This window comes from Pituophis catenifer, unplaced genomic scaffold (genome assembly GCF_029215685.1).
Source record: "Pituophis catenifer annectens isolate HBS135680 unplaced genomic scaffold, rPitCat1.0.hap2 SCAF_3, whole genome shotgun sequence".
In the NCBI taxonomy this organism is placed as follows: Eukaryota; Metazoa; Chordata; class Lepidosauria; order Squamata; family Colubridae; genus Pituophis; species Pituophis catenifer.
The window spans coordinates 215329339-215355590 of record NW_027256883.1 but is presented as its reverse complement, the minus strand read 5'-3'; the positions used below and the strand labels follow the sequence as shown (position 1 = coordinate 215355590).

The 26252-nt window shown below is 50.0% G+C and overlaps 2 protein-coding genes across 4 annotated transcripts in view; one reads left to right on the top strand and one right to left on the bottom strand.

The window, feature by feature from the left end:
• Positions 1–1824: 1824 nt before the first annotated feature.
• Positions 1825–23484, bottom strand: TTI1 (TELO2 interacting protein 1). Its single transcript, XM_070941860.1, has 9 exons — positions 23429–23484; positions 19699–22002; positions 15043–15225; positions 14721–14863; positions 13165–13305; positions 12278–12482; positions 11190–11277; positions 3641–3867; positions 1825–1909 (listed from the first exon to the last, which is right to left on the bottom strand). The coding sequence occupies exons 2-8, from the start codon at positions 21956–21958 to the stop codon at positions 3681–3683; spliced, it is 3207 nt and encodes a 1068-aa protein (XP_070797961.1). The 5' UTR covers positions 21959–22002; positions 23429–23484; the 3' UTR covers positions 1825–1909; positions 3641–3680.
• A 291-nt stretch (positions 23485–23775) lies between these two features.
• Positions 23776–26252, top strand: part of RPRD1B (regulation of nuclear pre-mRNA domain containing 1B) — a 43536-nt gene continuing 41059 nt past the window's right edge. The window contains exon 1 of one of the 3 annotated variants that reach the window (XM_070941862.1): positions 23776–24063. In XM_070941862.1, the coding sequence (XP_070797963.1) occupies positions 23913–24063 (151 nt within the window). In that variant the 5' untranslated portion in view covers positions 23776–23912. The remainder of the gene's footprint in view (positions 24064–26252) is intronic. The other 2 variants (XM_070941863.1, XM_070941861.1) reach the window with 2 other exon arrangements.

The window sequence follows — 26252 nt, the reverse complement described above, 5'->3', positions numbered from 1 at the left end:
AGCCACAATCTGGAGCCCTTGTCATCCTTTTCCCATGTATCTCCACAGACAGACCCACGGGAGGGGGGGGTGCAATTCCTCCCTGCTCCTGAGGAGGGGAGGGGGCTGTCCAAGGGTCAGGAGGGAGGAGAGGGGGGGTCCCCCCACCCCCATTCTACCCCCTCCCTTCCTTCATGGATGAACCAGAGAGGAAAGGCAAGCGAATTCCCCCCCCCCCCCAGTTCTGCCTTTCCAGAGCCAAAGGCAGTCGGAGCCCCACATACAGGCAGCTCTTGACTTACGACAGCTCATTTAGTGACCGTCCAACATGACACCGACACTGGGAAAAAAGGGGCTTATGGCCGTTTTTCACACTTACGACCATTGCAGTATCCTCACACGATCAGAATTCAGAGGCTTGGCAACGGGTTCACCTTTATGATGGTCGCAGCGTCCCAGGAGGGTCACGCGAGATCCCCCTTTTGCGACCTTCTGACCAGCAACGGGAAGCCGGATTCACTTAACAACCGTGTGACCAGCTTAACAGCTGCAGTGATTCGCTTAACAACGGTGGCAAGAAAAACTCACTTAACAAATGTCTCACATAGCAACATAAATTTCGGGCTCAATTGTGGCCGTTAAGTCAAGGACTACCTGCATTTTGTGTGTGTGTGTGTCACTCTGGTCTACTAAGAGAGGAGCCATTCATTCCAATGGACAGCAACCATCAACACTGACCCAGGGTGCAGATATGGGAGGGGGGGCGTCTTTGTGTGTGTCCCCCCCCCCAACTCAGGGAGGTCTTCTTATTGATAAAGCCTTGCCATTTATCCTTCAGAGACCCCAGACCCCTGCAGCAAAGGGGTGGCCTCTGGAAACCCACTGGCTGGCAGAGGGGCTACAGAGGGGGCTACAGCAGCCCCCCAGGACTGCTCCCCAAACTGAAGGCCAATTGGCTGAAATGGACCAACCCTCCTGCCCTCCCCCCACAAAACACTCCACATTAAACGTGGTTTTGCCAGCGGAGACCCCCGAGTGGGTTGGAGCCTGTTCAGTGGCTGATTCCGAGTGTGCATTGTCACTGGTGGGTGGTGGGGTTCTTGTTTTATTTTCATTTTATGATTTTTAAAAAAATATTTTTATTTTTTTCTACATTGGTTTTTTTCAATTGTCCAGAGTTGCTGTGAGCAAGCAGGCGGCTATATACATTTTCTGAAATTAACAAAGAAGCCCCTGACCCATAAGGGAACCAACCCCCCCCCCCCCCCGACTCAAGGCTCAAGAGCTTCGTTATCACCTCGGCTTTATTACAGGCAGAGTAAATTGCTTTTGTCTGAAGCCACATAATGGTCAGAAGAGGCAAATGGCATTTCCACACTGCCTGCTTAATTCCTGGGTGGTGCTCTGCATATTAAGTTCGCTCTTTCTCTGCAAAGCGGAAGCCGAATGCTGCAAACTTTCAGGGCGTCCCTGGGGGAGGCTGAGCTTCTGAGCCCCCCCCCCCCTGCCCCCTTGCTCAAATTGTGGCACTGGGGCGAAAGCAGGGCAGGAGGTTTGGGGTCTTCTGTTCCTCCACCTGCATCTTAATCCAGGCGGCCAACTAGGATCATGTGGCAAACCAGGATACGGAGCCGCCTGGGATTCCGGTCTCCATCCTGGGCCCAGCCAGGATTAGCACCAGCTATGTTTCGTGGCTTGTTGTGACACCAGAGAATCATGCAGCCCCAAAGGACAAAATGCAGCCTCCCGACAACTTATGGACAAATCAGGTTCCAGGTATCGTCTGCCAGCACCCCTCATGATTCGGGTTCTAGGTTCTAGCCCCCAACGTTTCTTTGCTCCAGGCAGATTCAGCCGGATCTGTGGACGTTCAGAAGTCTGGAAACTGCCCTTCTCCGTGGTGGCCTCCGTCCCATGAAACAATCGCTTGCTGAAGACAGGAGGATTAAGAATTAAAAAAATATTTTTCAAAGAGCGTTTGGAAAAGAGAGGAGGGAGCGGGCTGCAGGCAGTGGCTTCTCTCTTGGTGCTGGAAAGGATTGCTGAGGGAACCCCTGGGGTCTTTGACCTAGACGGCAAATGAAGGATAGATATGGACAGAAAGGAAGAGTGGGACAGAAAGATGGATGAATGGATGGACCGACTTGGGTTAGGGACATAAACTTATTTCTTAACGTAGTTCAGGACCAACTGTCATTCCTCCAATCAGCGAGGAGGATTCTTCTCATGATCTAGATCGGGGGTCTTTCAAACTCGGCAACTTTATTTGTACCCTATGACTATCATTAAGTCTTGTACCTTATGATTCTTGATGAACGTATCTTTTCTTTTTATGTACGCTGAGAGCACATGCACCAAGACAAATTCCTTGTGTGTCCAACCACACTTGGCCAATAAAGAATTCTATTCTATTCTATTCTATTCTATTCTATTCTATTCTATTCTATTCTATTCTATTCTATTCTATTCTATTCTATTCTATTCTATTCTATTCTATTGAATTGTGGACGTCAACTCCCAGGATTCCCTGACACTAGTGCATTCCTTTTCATGTGTAACCCCATTGTGGCCTGCTTATTCTCTTGTAATCCCTTCCTCTGCAATCTCTCCACTCTAGTGGATGGGAGAGAAAAAAAAACAACACCAGGCATGGCTGCCTGAGGAATTCTGGGAATTGATGTCCACAAGACTTAAAGCTGCCAACTTTGGGGACCCCTGACCTAGATGTTACATTTCTGTTCATAGCTTAAGGCTAGGTTGTTTACCAAATGTAGCCTGCTACTGACTCATTTTCTGCTTTAGATAATCTAGAACAGTGTTTTCTCAACTTTGGGCACTTGAAGATGGGTGGACTTCAACTCACAGAATTCCCCAGGCAGCCCCTAAAGTGGAGAGATTGCAGAGGAAGGGATTACAAGAGAGTAAGCAGGCCACAATGGGGCTACATATGAAAATGGGGCTACACATTAGAGCCAGAGAATTCTGGGAGTTGAAGTCCACACGTCTTCAAGCAGCCAAGGTTGAGAAGCATTAATCAAGACCCCTGAAGCTAAATCGAGTTCTCTGCTCCCGACTTCTGTCAACCCACAAGTGTCTCTGCATGTTCTGCAGCTGTAGCCCAAAAGATGTCAACACCCTCACCTGCCAGGTGCAGAAGTGTGAGAAACCCTCATCTTAAAATTGACATCTGACTGGCCACCAGGCACCTTTTCAAACATGGGCTAAAGGGGGATGGACTGCTAGAAGGGGATGGAGGAACTGATGATGCTCCCTAGTTGGGTGATAAAATGTCTGCAAGAAAACCACCAAACTCAGAGAACACCAAGGATCCCACTCTCTCCCCTTTCTCTTTCTCTTCCTTTTCTTCGTCCTCCTCTCCGCAAACCCCCCTCTGTTCTAGCACTGAAGATGTTCCTTAGTTGGGTGGTGAAACATCTGCAAGAAAGTCACCAAGCTCAGAGAGCACCGAGGACCTACAAATATTCTCCTAAATTGCTGAAAGTTGCACAGCAAAAAATCCCAACATCCTTTAGTTATGACTGCTTCAGGATTATGATGTGGGGAGGAGAGGGGATCTTCTCCAGCTCTACTCTGCCAGTTGAACTGGCAGCCCACCTTCCCTTCCCCTTCGACCCAGGGGGGCCCTTGCCAAGCCTCCTACCTCCACAGCGCAAGTGTGCCGGGGCGCTCCTCCCTCGCCCTCAACCGCCCAGCTGGTCCAAGAGGCTCTGCACGTTGTCCGTGAACTCATTCCGCGTCTTCTCGCTTCCCGCTAGTTTCACAGGGTGCAGGCAGGGGTGGGGGGCCTCCAGGTTTCTGGGGCACCAGACGTTGCAGAGGAAGAACCAGATGGCATCCGGATCGACCTCCATCAGGCGAAGGAAAACACTGCAAAAGCAGGAGGAGAGAAAAGATGCAGGCCAAGGGCTGGGGATGGCAAGCAAGGCCGGGGCCCAGCTCTAACATGTGGGCAACACTCCCTCCCCACTGTTTTATCTTAATTTAATATTTTATATTTCACTGATAAAGAAATAAAGGGAGACTAGTATAGATCTATTTCAAGCTTTTTAGCTTTCATCAGCTAGTCATACCCTTACTATGTCTCCCTTTATTTCTTTATCAGCAAAACATAAATTTGGTATAAAATGGTTTGTCGTGAATGCGACTGGTTGAGGGCTCCTGGATTGGAGCTGAAAGGCGAAAGGGAGCAGAATGCCCCCTCCCACATGTTGGGGTAGACCAGGTGTCTCGATAGAAAAACACTTAATATATATATATATTTGCTGATGCTTTATTTAAACTTATATTTATATTATCAGTAATTGCATGACCTCAGTAAATGCCATACGCTGCTCAATAGATAAATATTTATTCTCGAAACAAGCTAAGCTTGATTGTGTGGCTCTGTTATCTTGTGCAAACCCAACGCGCGTCATTAAGTTTATGAGTCCATGTCCGAGGGGAACCTCCTAAACAGTTTATCCATTCACCCACTCAAGGGTGTGTACAAACGGGTGTCTTAAGGAACTTTTGATTTTTAGCTTCAGTTCTTCACCTCTTGACTTTTCTTCCTGAGCTGCAAGATTATGTTTTGGTAGCTATGGGAGAGAGCAGCCAAACCTACAAAACTAGCATTGCTGTCAGAACTGCCACCTTATGCCTACCCTGTGCCATTGTTCAGTGGGGGATGGGGAAGGCCGTTTTCGCCCTCGCCAGACTCCAAGAAAGCCTCTGGAGCCTGGGGAGGGCAAAAAACAGGCCTATCGGGCCCACCGTGCCATCGCGTGCCAAAAGCAAGAGTTACGTATTGGGGGGGGGGTGGTGTCACACGTGCATGTGCGGGGGGGAACACATTGAATTATGGGTGGGGTACGCATGCACACGACACCCCTGCATTCCCCTCGTTTTTGGCACACAATGGCAAAAAGGTTAGCCATCCCTGTTATAGGATCTCCTGCTTGAGCAGCGGGCTGGACTAGAAGACCTCCAAGGTCCCTTCCAGCTCTATTCTGATTCTGACTGCTCTCGCCTTCCCCTGAATCTTCTCTCCTCTGGGTTTCAAACCCCACCCATTCTCAATGCTGTCCCCAGGATCTGGTTTTTAGGGCACTTTCTGCTTCTTCAACACTGACTACAGTTGGACAACACCCATTAAAAGCAGAGACGAAGATTCCCAAAACTGGACTTCGGCAAGACTCATTTATCCCTCTTCCCCTCCTCTTTGCTAAGTGAAAAGGAGCTTGAAGGATTTTTAAGCTGCCACGAATGAGAGAGCATGTAGAGAAAAGTAACATCCGTGTAAATTAAGGAAGGACAAAGGGAGACAGTTAAAGCCCTCTAAGGTCTATAAATCTAGCAGTTGGCTAAGGCCACAGGAGAAGAGAAACAAGCACAATTCACTAAAAAGCACTGTAAGAATGCACAGCACTTAGATGTAGAGAACTTCCCCCCCTTCCTTCCTGTCACTTTGCTCCTTCTTTCTTCCTTCCCTCCTTCCCTTTTGATTCCCATCTTCCTTCCTTCCTCTCTCCCATTTCTGCCTCCCTCCCTCTCCTTCTTTCCTCAGATCTCTCCATCCTTCCCTCCCTCTTTCTTTCCTTCCTCAGATCTCTCCTTCCTTCCCTCTTCTTTCTTTCCTCCCTCCTTCCCTCCCTCCTTCTTCCTATTCTCTCCCAGCTGCCCTGGCAGGGAAGCATTTTCAAACCATGAAAATTGCCATATGGATTCCTTGCTTCAGAGGAAGCCCGATTTGCCAAAATGGACACCGTGGCAAAACAAAGCCAAGCTCCCCATTTCTAACTTTTCTCTTACGCAGGCTGCCCCCAGTCTAAAAAAACAACAAACAACAATGGGTAAAGGACAGATGGCGGTGGAGAAAATTCACTTATGTGGTCACCGGGCGTCAAAAACAACTCGATGGCGCCTCATCAATCCATCAACCCCGCAACCTCTCTATCCGAGGATGCCTGTTTTCAATCGGGCTGCTTCTGGTGATTCCTGCCAGAGAGATTTCTTTCTGTTAAATTGATTGGACAGCCAGAGAGCAGGAAAGATGCTTCCCTGTCAGGCTGCTACAGCCCGATCGATGCGGCTGTCGGATGGAAATTCGGATGGGCTGCTTTGCAATCTAGACACACGAAGCTGATCCCATCTGCTCTCCTCTGGGCCCAATTTTACTTCGACTCTTCTGCATACAGGTAGTCCTCGACCTACGATCACAACTGGGCCCGAAATTTCTGCTGCTAAGCGAGTTGTTCAGTGAGTTTTGCCAGGGCTGTGAAGTGAATCACTGCAGTTCTTAAATCACTAACCCGGCTGTGAAGTGAATCTGGCTTCCCCCCACTGACTTGGCTTGTCAGAAGGTCGCAAAAGGAGGGAAGCTGCGACTGTCATAAATATGAGCCAGTTGCCAAGGGTCCGAATTTTGATCATGTGACCGTGGGGATGCTACAACAGTCATTAAGCATGAAAAAAAGGAAAAGAGCCTTGGTAGTACAGGGGTTTAAGGCACCCTGTTATTAAGCTGGTTATTAAGACCAGCTGCCTGCAATTACTGCAGGGTTCAAATCTCGCCAAGGCTCAAGGTTGACTCAGCCTTCCATCCTTTCTAAGGTAGGTGAAATGAGGACCCAGTTTGTGGGGGCAATAAGCTGACTTTGTATAAATATACAAAAGGATGAAGGCTATTGCTGAGCACATTGTAAGCCGCCCTGAGTCTTCGGAGAAGGGCGGCATATAAATCAAATTAAAAAAAAATAAAAAAATAAAAATGGTCATAAGTCACTTTTTTTCAGTGCTGTTGTAACTCCGGTCACTCAATGAGCTGTTGTAAGTGGAGAACTACCTGTACTGGCTGGCTCCTTTCAGCCCACCCTTGAAACATGCCCAGTTATTGTTCTACTTAACAACAGCTGACTTTTTCTGTCAACCACCTCCACAAAAATTGAAGTGACATGAAATTGGCTGCGCTGCATTATCTTGAGGTCACCTGGGAAATGCCAGCAAGAAGCTCAAGAGAGTTATTAGCTGCGATTTGGCTCCTGCGTTTGAGTCTCTTCCCCTGCAACTCTGCAAAAAAATACTTCCCCTTGCAGCTCACCTCCTCATTCGTTTTTAGGGCTTATTTCTGCAAGGTAAGAATCTTGTACGGGTGACACAGCCAGCCTGCCTGGTTCTGCAATGCTGACATGGCTGCATTTCTCCAGAAACTCCGGTTAATAAAATGTCTCTGCCATCTTGGCTATCTACAACCCCTAGAGTGGTAAGGCTCCATTTCAGACACGTACTGACGTCTGGCCAATTGGAAGGGGCCCAGGATGTTAGAGAAACAACAGTCTGTAGAGCAGAGGTCTTCAAACTTGGCAGCTTTAAGACGTGTGCTATGCTGGCTGGAGAATTCTAAGAGTTGAAGTCCACACGTCTTAAAGCTGCCAAGTTTGAAGACCTCTGCTGTAGAGATTCTTAGTTATCCAGGCCATGGTTGTCCCAAAGGTGCTTTTTCGGGAGGCAACTGGACTTCGTTTTTTTTTTTCTTTTGAAGACATTTTGCTTCTCATCCAAGAAGCTTCTTCAAGAAAGTCCAGTTGCAACTAGAGAAAGCACTTTTGGGACAACCATGATCTGGGATGACTGAGAAACTCTACAGACGTTTAGCTATACAATTTGGGATGAACATCCTTTGAATGGTGTGGGAGTAGGAATGGATTTCCAGAGGGAAAAAAATTGCAGACTACAGCAACCATTTGCACCACTCAGGTGACCCTGAAGACACAGGTAGGCCTTCAAGTGGCCTCAACAGCTCTCTAAAAGGATGCCAATGACCAGCTGTCTGCAAGGAATATAAATCCTTCCCTTCCCCACCATCCAGTCAGAGCTGAAGAAGCTTCTCGGATAGAAAGTGAAACGTCTTCAAAAGATAGTCCAATTGCCTCCTGAAAAAGCACCTTTGGAACAGCTTAACTGAGCCATAGTGGTGCAATGATTAAAAGGCAAAATTGCAGGCAAACTCTGCTCGCTGAAAGTAGTTTGATCCCGAGTGGCTCAAGGTCGACTCAGCCTTCCAAGGTTGGCAAAAATGAGGACCCAGATTGTTGGAAGTAAGATGCTGACTTTGTAAAGTGCTTGGAGAGTGGTGTAAATCACTATGGTATATATAACTGCTATTTCTATTGCAATATCTTTTTCTTTCTTTCTTTCTTTCTTTCTTTCTTTCTTTCTTTCTTTCTTTCTTTCTTTCTTTCTTTCTTTCTTTTTCTTTCTTCCTTCCTTCCTTCCCTTTCCTTTCCTTCCCTCTCTCCCTCCCCTCCATCCTTTTCTGAGCCCTGATGACGTATGGCAGGCTAATTCAGCTGACTGCCCGCAGTTCAATTCTGACTATTTCAAGGTTGACTCAACTTTCCATCCTTCCGAGGTCAGTAAAAATGAGGAGCTGGATTGTTGGGAGTAAGATGCTGACTCTGTAAGCAGCTCAGAGGGCTTTAAAGCACTAGGAAGTGGTATATAAGTGATACTGCTATTGCTATTAGAGCCTCTGTAATAACATTGATGGGACATATATTACAATAAGCTTCAGCGTTAGGCAATCAAATTAATGAAGAGAGAACTAAGAGGTGGATATGGACAGAAGATGCAAAACAATTTGTACACTGATAAGATTTTACTGCGAAAAATGTGAAATATTTAGGAATCTTCAGGGCAAATACTGTAGTAAGGATTTATTCATGGACAATTATGTGTCAACTTGGAAACAAATAGTTATTCATCTTTTTTTTATTATTCCAAGGCTGGCTGGGGAATTCTGGAAGTTGAATTGCATCTCTCTTGAAGCTCCCAATGTTGAATAGTGCTGCTCTAGCATATATGAAGGGGTGCCAAACTTGCAAAGATATCCGAGAGGGATATTTGATTATTGTGAGCCCCTTCACTGTAGACTCCCAACCGTAGCTGCCTCCTCCTCCTCCTCCTGCTCCCCCTAATAAAACTCCCTTTCCTGGAGAGGGACATTGGGTGCTTCCAGCAAGCAGGCAGGTAACATCCCTGAACCCAGGGAAGGAGAGAAGCAAAATGCACTGTGCCCAAGTCTTCAAGTTGCCATGGCTGAGAAACACTGCCCTAGGCTAGCTGGGGAATTCTGGGAGTTGAAGTCAACAGGTCTTTAGGTTGCCTAATAGAATAATAAGAGCTGGGAGGAATCTTGGACGTCTTCTAGTCCAACCCCCTGCTCAAGACCCTAAACCATTCCAGACAAATGGTGTCCAATCTCTACTTCAAAGCCTCCGGTGATGGAGCACTCACAACTTCTGGAGGCGAGCCGTTCCACTGATGAATAGTCAGGAAATTCCTCATTTTCAGACTGGCTCTCTCTCTAACAAGTTTCCACCCATTTCTTCTTGCCCTGCCCTCAGGGGCTTTGCAGAACAGGACAGAATAGTAGGGTTGGAATGGAGCTTGGAGTTGTTCTAGTCCAAGCTACTGCTCAAGCAGGAGACCCTTTCCCATTGCAGAAAATGGCTCTCCAACCTCTTCTTAAAATCCTCAGGTGATCAGAGCATCCAGAACTTCTGGAGGCAAGCTGGTTTTCACTGGTTGACAATCAGGAAATTCCTCCTTATTTCCAGATTGGATCTCTCTTTAACCAACTTCCGCCCATTGCTGTTTGCCCTGCCCTCAGGGGCTTTGCAGAACAGGACAGAACCGAATAACAGGGTTGGGAGGGACCCTGGAGGTCTTCTAATCCAAGCAGGAGACCCTCTACCATTTCAGACAAGCGGCTCTCCAATCTCTTCTTAAAAGCCTCCAGTGATGGAGCACCCACAACTTCCGAAGGCGAGACGTTCCATCGGGCCTGCGCAGCTGTTGAGGTTCAAATCCTGCCTCCCACCCACCCGGCTGGTGGTCCAGAGGAGCGAAACGCAGCCGATGAGATCAAGGAGGGGCTGATGGCTTGCTGGGGTCAGAGACCAACCTCTCTTTCAATTGGCTTGGAGGCCTCTGAAGCTTCGAAAGAGAACCCTGACTTGGCCGCTTTCTGTATTCTTTTAAAATGACGACTCTGGCAGTTTCCAGGCAACCTGTGTTTCCATGGAGAAAGATTCGGGGGTGTGTGTGTGTGTGAACCCAGCATGCGCTTCTGATCGCGTTCGCTTTGTTTGGTTAGGTGTGATCAATTCCAGCTTGCCTTCGCTTAGCCGGGTGCTGTGGCTCACTCACGCCTGCCAAGTAAACAGAGGGGCAGCTGGGGACAGGCAAGGGGCTTCCACTGGCTCAGTCAGCTGCTGCTCCCCGATGTCTCTGAGGGGATCCAGCAGGGCGATTGCCAACTGCACAGCTGTCTCCACCAGAAGGATATGGGAGCATATGGGGAGTTATCCCTCGACTTACGATCATTCGTTTACTGACCGTTCAAAATTACAATGGCGTTGACAAGAGTAAGGACCGTTTTTCACATTTAATGACTGTCACAGCATCCCCATGGTTGTGTCATCAAAATTCGGATGCTTGGATCTTCAGCCTAAATTCTTCATGTTTTAGAATTGATCGTTTAAGTGTCCATCTTGTTATTTTCTTTTGTCCCTTGACTTAGGACCAAAATCATCATCTTCATTTAACAACCACATAATGCCTTGCAGAGTGTAGTAGTCTGGGCAAGTGAATGGAGCTAGCAGAGTGTTTTTTAAATTGCCGGATGCCCTTCCCGTCACCAGTGCTGAGTTTTGTTCAGCAGATCTATTCTCATTGTGCCCAGAGAGAGAAATATCTGCCTCTACCAAGGATCGAACTCACAGCCTGATTGTGAGGCGAGAGCCCCACCTCTAGGCCACCGGAGGATAGAATTATGCTGGCTGGGGAATTCTGTGAGCTGAAGTCCACAAGCCCTAAAGTGGCCAAGTTTGGAGTCTCCTGATCTAGATCTGTGGACTTGGTTTTTAAAATTATTTCTGCTCTGCGCCTTGGATCACTTGCCTATATTTCTCAACATTGGCAGCTTTTGGATTTGTGAACTTCAATTTCCCTGAATTTCCCATGGCTGGCTGGAGTAACAGTGCCACATAATGCTTTTTCTTTTTTGGATCTCGAAAGAGGTCTAGAAGGAGATCAGTGAGGGCCTCCAGGGAATGGAGTTCCAGAGGCTGGAGAATGAACCGCAAGCCAGGAAAGCTGTTCCTATGGCAGCCTTGAGGCCCTGCAGCCTGAGGGCACACCTGTCTTACCTGCGAGCAGCTTCTTGCAGCCTCACAGGCTGCCTGGCGCTGAGGTAGGGCAGGCAGGCATCCACCACCGTACTCAGGTCGTTCTCCCCTGCAGAAACAGTTAAGATGGGTGGCTCAGAGGAGGGGGTGCACCAGCCACGGCCCACTTGCACCTGCCCCTCACACCCTCCATATCTCCCTAGAGAGCCTGCTTGAGTGGGGCAGGCCAGGCCAGCCAACAGAAATGCGGGGAGGGTCACATGGCACATGCCAGGCCCACCTCAGAGTCAACTGCAGGTAGTCCTCGACTTACGATCACAATTGAGCCCAAAATTCATTCTGTTAAACCAGACCGTGGTCAAGCATTTTAGCTCCATTTTACGACCTTTGTCGCCAGTGAGTAACTGCAGTTGTTAAGTCAGTCACGCGGCTGTTAAGTGAATCTGACTCCCCCCATTGACTTTGCTTGTCAGAAGGTCGCAAAAGGGGGATCACCTGATCTCGGGACGCTGCGACCGTCGTAATAGCCGAGTCAATTGCCCAGCGGCCGAATTTTGATGAAGTGACCGTGGGGATGCTGCAACGGTTGTTAAGTGTGAAAAACGGCCATAGGTCACTTTTTTCAGTGCCATCTCGTAACTTTGGTCACTAAACAAACTCTTGTAAGTCGAGGACTACCCATGGGGGCTTTGCCAGCAAGAGCTGAATTCCCCAGGATGGGGCACTACATACACATGATAAAGGAAGGGAGAGAGAGAGAGAGAGCTGGATCCACATTACTCCTCTACTTCAGGGGTCTCCAACCTTGGCAACTTTCAGACTTGTGGACTTCAACTCCCAGAGTTCCTTGGCTTTGCTGGCCGAGGAACTCTAGGAGTTGAAGTCCACAAGTCTGAAAGTTGCCAAGGTTGGAGACCCCCTGCTCTACATAATATATTTATTTTTCATCCCACCCGTCCTGCCTCTAACTGCCTTCTCTGGCAGCGAGACAGCAGCAGAAGAGGAGTGCTGCCAGGAAAGCGGAGGGAGGAGGAATCGGGAAAAGCAGCAGCATGAAACCCCAGCGTGGAACAATACCAGGAGTGTTGCGTGGCGCTCCTGCTACTCACCCAGATCCAGAGCCTGGCAGAGGGACCCGAGGCCCTGGAGCACAGCTAGCTGTAGTTTGAAGGCCAGGGTGTGGCTGTAGATGGGCCCGGCGTGGGCGCTGGTGGGGGCCTGGGCGACAAGGGAGGCCGCCAGCTTTGGCAAGACGTCTTTAGAGAAGCGGCTCCTTAGGAAATCCCCACTGTGGGCTCCGAGAGTGCACAGCACCTGCCAAGAAGCCCACCAGCTGGTCACTCATCCCCAGAGTCAGGGCCCTGACTGAACTGAACTGAACTGACGGAGGGAGCCTTTTTCTGGGGCTCTTTTATTTATTTATTTATACATTTTCCTTTAACATATGTAAGTGCTTAATAAGCAGTATATTGTCCGAGTCAATTTGCAAATACATAATAATAGTAATAACAACATTTTTCACTTGTATATAATGGCATTCTTCCAATTTCTAATTGTGTTATCTAACCGTAGCTAAAAACCTTACAGATAAACAGAAAAATGAACTGACAAAAGAAAATAGACCTTCAGGTAGTTAAGAACGTAAAATATTTTGGGAATTTACCTAACAGCCAGATGTGCAACAATTAAAAGAAGATAACTATACAAGATTAATGTAACAAATTAAAACCTGATTTGGAGAACCGGAAGTTCTGTGTCCGGGGTTCTGGGATTCACTTCCCTGTTCTCTGGGCTTGTTTCCTCCTTTCTCCTTCCTCCCAGAGAGAAGGAAGAGAGAAAGAAGCAAGGAGAGAGAGAGAAAAAGAGAGAGAGAGGAGCTCCCTGAGGATGGGCTCCATCACGAGCCCAAAAGCTCGGAAGACTAAACCTCTGGTCCTGGTGCCCGACCCAGATTGGATCCTTCAAGGTTATAATGGGACACGTAGATTCGCCTTACCTTGAAGGCCCTGAGAACAGCCAAGGGGTCATCGTTAATCAAGCGGCAAACGAGAGCAGGCCACGCCCGATGTGCCAGTGGGAGGAGCACATTTTCATGTGGACCAAGGACTATCACACCGAGTTCGAGGACTTCGAGGGCCTGTCAGGAGATGCCTCAGAGTCAGAAGATGAACATGCCAGGATTAAGGGAGACTGGTGGTGATGTTGGGGAAACAGAGGCCTGGGTCTCTAATTCATAATGTACGAACAGAATATTTGTGGTTCAGGGTTGAAATGTGGGCTCCTTAGTGGTCTCCGAGCTTAGTTTGCTTGCAGATGTTTCATGACCCAAATACAGTAGGTCGCATCATCACTGCTAGAAAGGAATGGGGTTTGCTCTCTGTTTATTATCCCTTCTAGCACGGATAATGTTCCCTAGTTGGGTCATGAAACGTCTGCAAGAAAACAGCCATGCTCAGACAACATCAAGGACCCCATAAGTCCTCCTCCCCTTCTACACTGCACAAGCCCCGCTCCCTCCTAGCACTGAAGATGTTCCCTACTTGGGTCATGAAATGCTTGCAACAACGAAGCTCAGAGAGCACCAAGGACCCCACAGTCCTCCTCCTCTTCCTCTCTGCAAACCCAACTCTAGCACTGATGATGTTACCTAGTTGGGTCATGAAACATCTGCAAGAAAACAAGTTCAGAGAGCATCAAGGACCCCACAATCTATAATGCACTTGGTACTTTGAGTCAGTAACAGATTTAAGCAAAGACCAAGCAAGAAGGAAGATGGAGTCATATTATGCCTTAGTTGGAGGCCATGGAGCAGCCAATCCTCCTCCTCCTCCAGCTCCAATTCAACGAGAACCTTTTGCAGCAGGAAAAGGTGAAGAGAGCTCTATAAGGGGCTTCAATGCCAAGGACAGTTGGGACTAGACTTGGGGTAAAGGTAGCTCTGGTGTTCTGCCTGCCTTCTCCTTCCCAAGGTCAGGTTCTCCTAAGCCCAACAAGGAGCTGCCTGCCACTCTTGTTGACCAGGTTCTGATAACTCTGATGACCAGTTAAAAGGTCCATATGATGAGATGAAAGAATGAACGTTCAGGCTTTGGAGTTGTGGGAAGTTTTACAGGAAACCACAAGCCTGTGGGTTAAATATGTCTTCAAAACCACAGAAGGCAAACATGAGTATTTTTATAACTTCTACTCCTTAACTGCCCTGTGCTGGCTTCTTCTTATGTAACTAAGTAAAAACAAGAAATCTATACATACTTGCTTCACACTGCCTTCGGGGTCCTTCTAGCCTCATGGAGGACCCACCTTTGTTCAGGTAAATAAATGGGTTTATTATGAGAGATCTGGACTCCGTCTCCTCATTCGCACTGAGCTACACCTGGTTCTCTGGTTAACAACTTGGGTTGGGCTTTGGAGGAGATCTTAACACATCTGAGCAGGTGGAGGAAGAGGTCACTCTGCACTAGCCAAAGCCAAGGGCAGGCTGCCCCCTGTGGGGGGACAGGGCCCTTGAGGGCTTGGCAGCATCAGAGGATGGCTGGCTATGGCCGCCCTTACCTTCAGTCGCACTGTGAGACTCTTGCTGGGGAGCAAGTGGACGGCTCTCTCCAGAACATCTTTTGCCATCTTGGCCTGCAAGGGCAACGGCCTGTCTGCCCCAGGAGACCCTTCCGGTGCTTCGGGCTGCACTGCAGGATCCTCTGGGGAGGGAAGAGGCCACAGCTGTGGGCACAGCCAGAGGGGCGAAGGGAAACTTGCTTTGCCAGCCTTGTCCAGTCAGCTCAACAGCTGCGGGTGCTGAGACCAGGCACTAATTCAGCCACTCCATGAGCGGGCATTGCCCATCCTCCTGTCCAACCACAGGCCAAGCTCTACCAACCTTCCTCCTCTTCTTCCTCCTCTTCGACATCCCCCTCTGCAATCTGCTTCTGCTTCACGTATGCCGAGAAGAACTCTTCCATTTCGGCTGCAGTGGGCAGGTTGGTTGGCCTCGGTGCCCGTGGGCAGGAGGAATCACTTTCCGGCTTGTGGTGGGTTTGCTGCTCTGGCTCAAACCAGGAAGCTGCCAAGAGGAGGAAAATGCAGTTGGGCCTCCTGGATCCAAGACGGGATGGGCAACGGTGAGAATTTCAGACCAACCTCTGGGGAAAACCTCTGGATGAATACAATCTAGTCCTTGTCCTCTGACTCAGAATAACAGAGTTGGGAGGGACATTAGAGGTTTTCTAGTCCAACCCCCTGCTCTCAGGCAGGAAACTCTATACCATTTCAGACAAATGGTTGTCCAATCTCCTCTTAAAAACCTCCAGTATTGGAGCATCCACAACCCTTCAGGAGAGCCGTTTCACTGATTAACTGTTCTCACTTTCAGGAAATTTCTTAGTTCTAGGTTGCTTCTTTCCTTGATTAGTTTCCATCCACCAAAACTTAAACTCCCTTTGCTGGTCTGTAGTGATCCTGACAGCCAATTATGCCAGCAGGACTTGGAAGGTGTCAGCAAGAATTAACAAGAGACTCAACGTCTTCCAACATCCGAATCCTTTGCCGAATCCTAAAGATTTGCTATTTTGACCATATTACTAACAAAATGGTGCTCCAGAAGTGCTTTCTTAAGCAAACTACATTAACACTGTCACATGCACAAGATTCCAATTTACAGGTCATATTCTCTGCATGGAGCACAACTGAATACCTAAGGTGGCAATGAGATGGAGACACCCACACACACTGTAAGCATTCCAGAAAGTCCCCAACTCCAATTCAAACTCTGAGGCAGGCATTTCTCAAAGTCCCATTTATTAGAGTAGGTATACTGGCACATCTGGGAAAACCCGAATCTGAGCGTTCAGGGTTTTCCCTCAGTAAATCAAAACCTCAAATCCAGCCCCTGCACCCATCAGTCTGTCACATGGCCCAATCACCATCCGTCCCAACCTGAGCCATCCCTGCAACCATTCCTCCTCCAGATGCAGGAACACGCTGACCTTGACCGAAGGGAAGAATGCTATTATGACTAACTACAATCACTGTCCTAAATCCCCCCTCCCACTTTCCCAAGCGCAAGAGGTTGGCAGCGGGGAAGCATCTGGTGCTAATATGGCTTCCAAAGCTAACACACGCACGCACGCACGAGATGCCAAACGACCAAGGGGAAGCTCTCGAAATACATGGCGAAGAATATTCAGGGCAGACAAAAAGACTCTAAACATCACCTGGGAAACCGCTGAAGTACTTGCCCAAGGCCAAAAATGCCAAAGACCCCTTGCTGCCCGATTTGCCACATAACAAGGGAGGATCTAAGCCTAAGTAAGTCTGGTGAAGAGAGCTTCGGGGAAGGCAGGCCGAGGCTTTTCTCCCACAATGAAGGAAGACACAACGGCTTCCCGTCTGACCTGCAGTTATGTGCGTAAGGCCGCCAACTGAAGGAAGTTCTCTCCATTCAATTAGCTCCCTGTTTCAAAAGCTCAGACCTGGCTCAGAGATGAACTGGTGATGAGAAGCACTCTGAACATCATCCTTGGGTGAGGGCTGCAAGCACCAAGGAGAGAGATAAACAGGAGGAACAGAGGCGGCTCCATTAGAAGAACAGACGTTGCCTCTGCTCTATGGAACCTCTTGCTCCAGAGGGGAGGCAGGCCCCACTCTACTGGCATGGGGGACCAAGAGTGGCAGGCAGCCTTGGGGAGGTCGGTGGCTTGAGGATGCCCCTTCTGCCCTTTTAAACTGTGTCTCTCTTTATATGACTTATCCACTATCTAAGGATCTGCCTCAAAGAAGAGGGCTCTGCCTATTTTCCAAAGACCCTGAAGGCCGGACAAGAAGCAACGGATGGAAACCAATCAAAGAGAGAACAAACCTAGAAAGAAGGAGAAATTTCCTGATTGTGAGAACAATTAAGCAGTGGAACGACTTGACTCCAGAAGTTGCGGGGGCTCCATCCTTGGAGGCTTTTAAGAAGAGGCTGGACAGCCACTTGTCTGAAATGGTACAAGGTCTCCTGCTTGAAAAGGAGGTTGGACTAGAAGACCTCCAAGGTCCCTTCCAACTCTGCTACTGTTTTTATTTGTAAAACCGCCCAACGTGAGGTGGGTGGTGTAGAAATGTGATCATTAAAATAAATAAAAATGCATGGATGTCAAGCTTATTTCTGCTAAGGAACAACCTGCGCTCAGAATATAAAGATTGTCAGGCTGGACAAAAAGGTGCAAGACTGATATATAGCCCCCCTCCCCTCCCCTCCCCCGCGCACACACACACATAGCTTGAAGCTTGTAGTTAGCAGCTGCTCGTTTTCTGGTCTAGTGCAGATGATGATAATAATAATTTTATACGCCATCTGACTCTCGGGGACTCTGGGCAGTTTACAAAATGCGAGAACATTTAAGAAAACGGCACACACAAAAAGAACAACGACGGGAGAGATAACAAATCCAGATGGGAACAAAGAAAAAGAAGCAAAGGAGGCTTCAATCATCCTTGCAAACAGCCAGAGGTTCAGGGCCTCTGAAGCACCAGTAAGGTGGGGGCTGTTTGAATCTGGGAGGGAACCTCATTCCGGAGGGCCGGCGGCTGCTACAGAGAAGGGGGGTTTCTGGGATACGGATAGATGGCTTTGTTTAACAGAAGGAATGAGGAGAGCACCGGACTTGCAAAATTAAATTGACCAGGCAGATGCCATGGGAGGCGGTGGTCCCTCAAGTAAGCAGGCCCTGTGTTACGAAGGGCCTTCGAGATAGCCACCGGCACCTTGAAGTCTATGGAGATTCTCAGTCATCCAGGCCATGGTGGTCCCAAAGGTGGTACCCCGCCCCTACCCCCCCCCCCCCAAAAGGCAACTGGACTTTCTTGGTGTTTTTCTTTGAAAATGTTTCACTTCTCATCCAAGCAGCTTTTAGCCCAGGTTAACAAAACACCATTGCTACATACATTCACAACCAATAAACCATCCACCTGATGCTGGCTGGGGAACTCTGGCAGTTGAAGTCCACAAGTCTTAAAAGTTGGACAACACCCCCCATGCACTACACCAAGCCACCTCTCCTAACCTGGTCTACTGTCTTCTAAACGCCGACCTAAGAGCATGCGTAATTGCTCCCTTGGTTTGCTCTTCCCAATACCTTGGAGGTGGTGGATTCCCGTGCAGCTGAAAAGCATACAGGGAATCCTCAACTTACGACCCAAAATAGAGCCAGGAATTTTGGTCGTAAGTTGCTGCAGTCATAAGTCAAACCAGCATGTGATCTGACTTGAATTTATGTCCATTCGTGTGATGGTCAATAACTGAATCACATAGTTGTTAAGCAAATCACATGGCTGTAACTCTGACTCCAGCTTATTCAATGGGCGTTTTTTTGCTGATAAAAGGGGGACTAGTATAGATCTATCTCAAGCTGTTTAGCTCTCATCAGCTAGCCATACCCTTACTTGGATTCGAACTTGGGCTGCCTGCTGATGAAGGGAGAACTTTTTTTAAAAAAATTTGATTTATATGCCGCCCTTCTCCGGAGACTCAGGGCTGCTTACAAGGCGTTAAGCAATAGCCTTCATCCTTTTGTATATTTTATACAAAGTCAGCTTATTGCCCCCACAAACTGGGTCCTCAATTTACCTACCTTAGAAAGGATGGAAGGCTGAGTCAACCTTGAGCCTGGTGAGGTTCGAACTTACAGTAATTGCAGACAGCTGGTGTTAATCACAATGCTATCAGTCTGCTGAGCCACCAGGCCCTTATTGTGGCTCAGAGGTTAATACAACTGCCTAACATGCAGGCAGCCCAAGTTCGAATCCAAGTAAGGGTATGGCTAGCTGATGAGAGCTAAATAGCTTGAAATAGATCTATACTAGTCTCCTTTTATTTCTTTATCAGCAAAATATAAATTCGGTATAAAATGGTTTGTCGTCAATGCGACTGCTTGAGGCCTCCTGGATTGGAGCTGAAAGGCGAAAGGGATGCAGTATGCTCCCTCCCACATGTTGGGGTAGACCAGGTGTCTTGATAGAAAAACACTTTATGTTTGCCCAAAATGCGATCAGGTGACCAACTGGGTAGTATGGCAGTCAAAACTCTCAGGAGAGGTGGCAAGTATATTTTTTAAAAATTTGGTCGTAACTTTAAACATTAAGCAACCAGTTGTAAGTTGAGGACTACCCCTGTTGGCTGGGGAACATAGGAACTGAAGTCCAACAGATCTGGAGGCTACTACTACAGCCGCAGTGGAGCAGTGGTTAGAGTGCAGTACTGCAGGCTACTTCTGCTGACTGCCGGCTGCCTTGCAATTTGGCAGATTGAATCTCACCAGGCTCAAGGTTGACTCAGCCTTCTGTCCTTCCGAGGTGTTAGGGGCAAGAGGCTGACTCTGTAAAACCGCTTAGAGAGAGCTGTAAAAAGCACTGTGAAGCAGTATAGAAGTCTAAATGCTCTAAATTCTACTAGGGCTGGAAATGTAAGTTTATCTTAAGGGCAAAACCAGCAGCCAAGCACAACAACCAGCGAGTTCTGAAGCAGAGGCATTCCCAACCTTTCATTCATAGTTACCTAGTGAGGCCATCAGGGTCCGTAGAGCCCCCAGGAACGAAGATGCCCGTTCACTGTGACACTGATCCAGTCTGGCCAAAACGTCTTCAACCAGGTCCTCCACCAAGCAGGCCCCCCCGGCATCCGAGTGTCGGAGCATGGCCTCCAGGACCTGCAAGGCGTGGGGCTCATCGGCCGGGTGCCTCAGGTGCAAGGAGACCCCGTTCGCCAGGTAATCGGCATTCTGCCTGAGGAGCTCAGGGACGGAGAGGTAGCCACAGGCCTGGCAGATGTCGACAAGGGTCCCCTTTGCAGTCTGGCTGACCAGGAGCGTGCCGTCCCCGGCCTTTTCCAGCACAGGGTACAAAGCGGAGATTAAGAGCAAATGGAAGTCCTTCCCCAGGGCAGAGGCAAAGGTGCTGATCCCTTCCAGCTGGATACAGATCTGCCAAATGTTGCTGTTCATACAGCGGATGGTGGGGCTCGAATCTGGGGACACCAGAGGTCCGTGAGCTGCTCCGTACGTAACAGCAAGAGCTCTGGAATCTGTGGCTGCGGATTCAGCCCAGGACTCTTGGACCTCCAAGCTGGTGACCAAATGCCAGTTTCCCGAGTCCACATATTCTTCTAGCACGGAAGTTACGATCCCCACCAGATCCTCGGAGCTCAGCAAAGTGCTCTGCGCCTCCTGCCCTGCAGCTCCAGCGATCAGTTCATTGACAACCATGGCGGCTTGCTTCCGGTACATAGTGGATTCCCTGTACAGGTCCATGAAGTGATCCACAAGCAAGTAGAGATTGCCGTAAGTGCCCAGAGCCCGGCAAATCTGCTGCAGGAGGGAAAAAATCCGGTCATCTGTGAAGAAGCGGAAGTACTTCCTCTGGAGGCTGCCCAGCGAGGGCTGAGGAAAAGCTTCCAGGGCCCAGCTCCTTTCCTCCACAACCTTCACGTCCTTCACCTCCAGCTCCAGGACTTGCACCAGGGCCTTGGACAGACGCTGAAGGTGGGTGGCAGAGTGAAGAACCACACTCACCTTTGGGCCCAAGAGCTTCAGGTACCCAAGGACCAGGTTTAAAGTGGCCATCTTGCCTTGGTCGTTCTGGGAGGTCATTAAACGGGGCAGAGCAGTGGCCAGAGAGTGAAGATCCTCAGATAGGATGTCGGCCAGGAGCCTGTTCCCGGCCACTCTCTCCTGCGCGGTGATATCCTTCAACGCCCTCTCGCTCGGACGCTGGACCTCGGGGCTCTCATCATTCACAAGGCCAACCAAGGCTTTTAACAACTGGCCAGCCGAGTCCACCAAAGATCGGCCGCATGTTGTCAGGAGGAGACGGGCCATTTCTACCAGCTCCCGTCGCACCTTCCAGTGGGGATGAAGAGACCCAGATCCAGTCACCTTCTTGATAAGGATGGAGAGTTTGGATGCGGTATTTCTCGCCCAGTCTCCGTTTCGGTGGACCACCAGTTCCTGTATTTTACTCTGTTCTGAGGCTGGTTTCTTCCTCTCTGGTGGGATCTGCGCTAGCTGTTCATCGGCCATCACCAGAGCGACGGCTCTAGAAAAGAGTTTGATGGCCGAGACTGTGACGGCATGACTTTGCTTCACGTCTGCTGCAATAATCTTGGACAGAGCAATGGAGATCCCAGGAAGGAAGGAGGCAAAGAGGTCTCCACATTGCCTCAACTCTTCTTTCTCCAGGGACTGGTGATCCTCTGGGCATTCGCACTGCAGGAGGAGAGCCTGCAGACACCGCAAGGCCGTGATCTTAACCTGCCGGGCTTTTTCCTGTTCTGCAAGGGCCAAGAGCAGGGACACGGCAAAGCCCAGCTGGGGAAGGCTGGAAGGCTGGTAGAGAGACAGGAGGACATCTCCGTAAGCGGAGTGGAGCAACGCGAGCAGAGCCTGGCCCACATCTTGCTTCAGTTCCTCCGACAACGGAGCCAGCTGGGATGGGTTGGAGGGAGACGCCAGGCAGACACAGAGCTCGGAGAACAGTTCTAGAAGGAGATCTGCCTTCTTCACGCATGTGGACGAAAGCACGAAGCTGACGCACTGCACCACGCTTCGGACCACACCCTCCCGCTTCGGCTCAGGGGTCTTGAGGGTGAATCTCAAAGGGAAAAGGACGTATTCCTGGAGCTCCTGCAGGGCCGAGTCGCTGACCACCCGCAGCTGGGAGTGGAGGTGCTCCACGTTCTCCACTGTCTGGGCCTTGGTCAGCCGGACGCAGGCGGGGCGGAGGGCTCCGAAGGCCTCCTGGGGGGTGTCGAAAATGGCCATGGATGCTGCTGCTCCGCTCTCAGGCTCATTTGACCTCCATCTTCCTGCCAGCAAAAGAAAAGGACATTTTTATTGATTTAGTTACCGTATTTTTCGGAGTATAAGATGCACCTACCTTTTTTGGTGAGGAAAACAAGAAAAAGAAATCTGCCTCTGCCTCCCAGCGATTTTGCCTCATTACAGCAAACGGCCTGCTTTACTTTCATTTTCAGCATAGCTTGATTAGCACGAGGGGGAAAAAAAATCTGCTCCAGAAATTTACCTCCTTGCAGCAAGCAGCAGAGGCCTGCGCAAAACAGCTGAGAATCTGTTCAAATTGTACAAATCAAACAAATCAAATAAATAAATTGGGAGGCTGATCCAATCAACTTGTGCTAATTAGGCTGTGCTGAAGCTGAAACCGGCTGTTATTTCTTGCTGCAAGGAGGTAACTACTGGGAGGCAGAGGCCAAAGGGTGGGGGCCAATGGGTGAGCGGGGCTACATTCAGTGTATAAGATGCACCTAAAAATTCACCCCCTTTTAGGGGGAAAAAGGTGAGTTTTATACTCCGGAAAATACAATATATCTATGGGATAGGGCTAAGGTAGGATAGGATAGAATAGAAAATAGAATGGAATAGGAATAGGAATAGGAGCTGGAAGGGACCTTAGAGGTCTTCTAGTCCATTCCCTTGCTCAAGCAGGAGAACCTATATAACATTTCAGACAAGTGACTGTCCAGACTCAGCTGCAGGAGATCCTGCCTATATTATTTTCATAAAAAAATCTCATGGCGGTGAACGTAACTAATTCAGGCAGTCCTCAACTTACAACCATTCGTTTAGTGACTGTTACAATGTCACTGAAAAAAAGCGACTGAAAAGTGACAGGTTTCACACTAACTTTTACAGCATCCCCAGGGGTCACGGGATCAAAATTTCAGGCGCTTGGCAACTGGCGTTTCGTATTTAAGACAGTCGCATTGTCCCAGGGTTACGGAATCGACCCTTGTAACCTTCCCAGCCGGCTTCCGACAAGTAAAGTCAACGGGAGAAGCCTGGATTCGTTTAAAGGACCACACGGTTTGCTTAACGACTGCAGGGATTCACTTAACGACCGTGGCCAGAGTGGTCACAAAATGGGGCAAAGCTCACAGAACAACTGACTTTGCTCAGCAAGGGAGATTTTGGTGCCCAAGTGTGGTCGTAAGTCGAGGAGCACATCGTTTTATCCTCCACAACCACCCTGTGAGGTGGGCTGGGCTGAGAAAGAGGGGGGAGCCTGGCCAGCCGGCATCCGTCCCTGGGGCAGGATTCGAACTCCTGACTTCTAGCCTTAAGGAGCCCCTACTTGGGCGGCTGCCCGCAGAGGCCTCCTCTAGGCCCGGAGCTTTGCCTCAGAGCCGGGGAATCTCCTCAGAAAGGCGCCCCCCAACCCAATACGGGCTCCCCAGAGGAAAGGCCTCCGCCGGCTGGGCCTTCACCGCCTACCACGGGAGCCCGGGCCAGGCAGGGTTGAGGGACGGAGAACGAACAGGCCAGCGGCTTCGGCCGGGACCCCTGCCCGACAAGGCCGGACACCGTTCGGACGCCTGAGGGGAAAACGCGCCCCCTTACCTTGCCCGACGGTCAAGGCGCCTGCGCGAACGCCCACCCGCGCATGCCCGGAGCCTTCCGCCCGGCAGCCGGCGCGAGCGCGCGGTGCGGACCACGCAGGCGCGGCGTCCTTTTTTTTTTCCCCGCAGCGGACTGCGCAGGCGTCACCGTCGGCGCCCACCAGCTCCCCGCGGTCACTTGGCAACTCGCCCCTCCTCCCTCCGCTGACCCTTCCGGCGACCCGTAGCATGCCGCCCTCTGACCTTCGGCGGCGCCGGGGTGAAAGGGCGAGCGGCCATTTTGTGGCGGTTGGTCGCCCCTGAGGCCGGGGGCCCGGTCCAGCCAGGCCAGGCCGGGTCGGGTCGGGCGAAATCCCGCCATGTCGTCGTTCTCGGAGTCGGCGCTGGAGCGGAAGCTGTCGGAGTTGAGCAACTCTCAGCAGAGCGTGCAGACGCTGAGCCTGTGGCTCATTCACCACCGCAAGCACGCCGGGCCCATCGTCGTCGTCTGGCACCGAGAGCTCCGCAAGGGTGAGGGAGGCCAGCGAGCCGCAAGCGCCGCGTAAAAGCGCCGGGGAGCGTGACCCGGCCCCACACCACCAGGCCCATCATCCCCGGCCAGCCTCCCCCGGCGTGGAGGAGAGCAGCCGGGCGCCTTCTGGTCCCGAGGGGCTTCTTGGGGGGGGAAGGGGGAGGGGGCTGAGGTGGGGGGAGGAGGCGCCCACGTGGGGAGGGGGGGTCCGAAGGGATTCATCTCGATTGGGGGTCGCCAGGCCTCGTTCGGATGCAGATGGTCCTCGACTTACAACGGTCCGCTTAGTGACCTGTCCGAAGTTACAACAGCACTGGGGGGGGGGAAAGGTGCCTCCTGCCCGGTCCTCGCACTTATGACCGTTATACCGTCCCGTCCCCTCCCCTCCCGTCACGGGATCCAAATTCGGTTGCTTGGAAAACGGACTCATACTTACGACGGTTGCTGTGTGTGTGTGATACGATCCCCCTTTTGCAACCTTCTCACAGGCAAAGTCAAAGGGGAAGCCGGATTCACTTAACGACCGCGTTGTTAACAGCTAGAGTGATTCGCTTAACAACTGTGGCAAGAAAGGTTGCAAAAATGGGGCAAAACTCACTTTAACAACTGCCTCGCTTAGCTGCGGAAATTTTGGCTCAATTGTGGTCATAAAACGAGGAGCCCCTGACCCCACGACAAAAGTTCAGGTCTCCTTGGTTGCTTCAGTTCCCCAGACCTGAGTTCTTCCTGTACAGGTCGTCCTCGACTTACAACGGTTCCATTTAGTGACCGTTCAAAGCTACAAAGGCACTGAGAAAAGAGACTTATGACCATTTCTCACACTTACGACCGTTGCAGCATCCCCAGGGTCATGTTATTTACATTCGGATGCTGGACAACTGACTCACATTTATGACGGTAGCAGTGTCTCAGGGTCACGTGGTTCCCTTTTGCGACCTTCCGACAAGCCAGTCAATGGGCAAAAGAGATTCACTGAACGACTGTGTTACTAATTTAAGAACTGCGCCAATTCACTTAACCAAACGCGGCAAGAAAGGTCACAAAACGGGGCAAAACTCACAACAAACCTCTCCCTTAGCAACCTAAATCTTGGGCTCAATTTTGGTCGCCTGTACAGATCATCCTTGATTTACGAACGCAGCCAGGCCCAGAAATTACGTTGCTAAGCAAGGCAGCGAAGCAAGTCGCACCTGATTGGACGAACCCTTTTTGCCGTGACTGTGAAGCGAATCGCTGCGGCTGTTGAGTGAATCGGGCGGTTGTTAAGCGAATCCAGCTTCCTCCATGCTGACTTTGCTTGTCGGAAGGAGGCCGGGAAGCTCGCAAATGGTGGCCACGTGACCTGGGGAAGCTGCAACCGTTGTGAATGTATATGCTGTTGCCAAGCTCTTGCAGTGTTTGATCACGTGACCCTGGTCTAATTTGTTGCACTGTAACATTTATTTATTTATTTTATTTTATTTTGTCACATTTCTATGCCGCCCAACTCCCAAGGGACTCTGGGCGGCTTACAACAGAGAATAAAAAAATGCAACAATATCCCACACAAAAATTAAAAGAAGACATTAAAACATTAAAACGTTAAAACATCTCTCGAACTCATTGTCTACGCAGCTTCTCAAAGTGGCTTCTTTTTCTTTTTTTTTTTTTTTGGTCCAAGAGGCAACTGGATTTCCTTGGTTTTCCCTTGAAGACCTTTCGCTTCTCATCCAAGAAGCTGCTTAGTTGGGTAGCTGTGAAAATGTTTCATGGGGAAAATATGCAACTATTAGAATTAGAATAACAGGGTTGGAAGGGGCCTTGGAGGTCTTCTAGTCCAACCCCCTGCTCAGGCAGGAAAACCATATACCCGTGATGGCGAACCTATGGCACGCATGCCACAGGTGGCACGCGGAGTCATATCAGTGGGCACGTGAGCTCAGCCGGCCAGCCAATTTTTGGGCCTTCTGGGCCCACCGGAGGTCAGCAAATGGGACGTTTCCGGCCTCCGGGGGTGGGGAAGTCCGTTTTCGCCCTCCCCAGGCTCCTAAAAAGCCTCTGGAGCCTGGGGAGGGCGAAAAAACGGGCCTACCGGGCCCACTGGGCCATTGTGTGCCAAAAGCGGGGGGAGTGCGAGTGGGGTGCGTACACATGCACGGGGGGTGGGGCACATAGAATTATGGGGGTGGGCACGCGTGCTCACGATCCC

Bases quoted from the DNA above. Each gene is read 5' to 3' on its own strand.
- TTI1 (XM_070941860.1), bottom strand. From the start codon at position 21,958: ATGGCCATTTTCGACACCCCCCAGGAGGCCTTCGGAGCCCTCCGCCCC. The intron at 13,306-14,720 runs GTAAGGGCGGCC...ATCTCCTGACAG, and splicing joins GTCTCACAGTGCGACTGAAG to GCCCTCGAAGTCCTCGAACT. The intron at 12,483-13,164 runs GTAAGGCGAATC...GCTTCTTGGCAG, and splicing joins CTGTTCTCAGGGCCTTCAAG to GTGCTGTGCACTCTCGGAGC.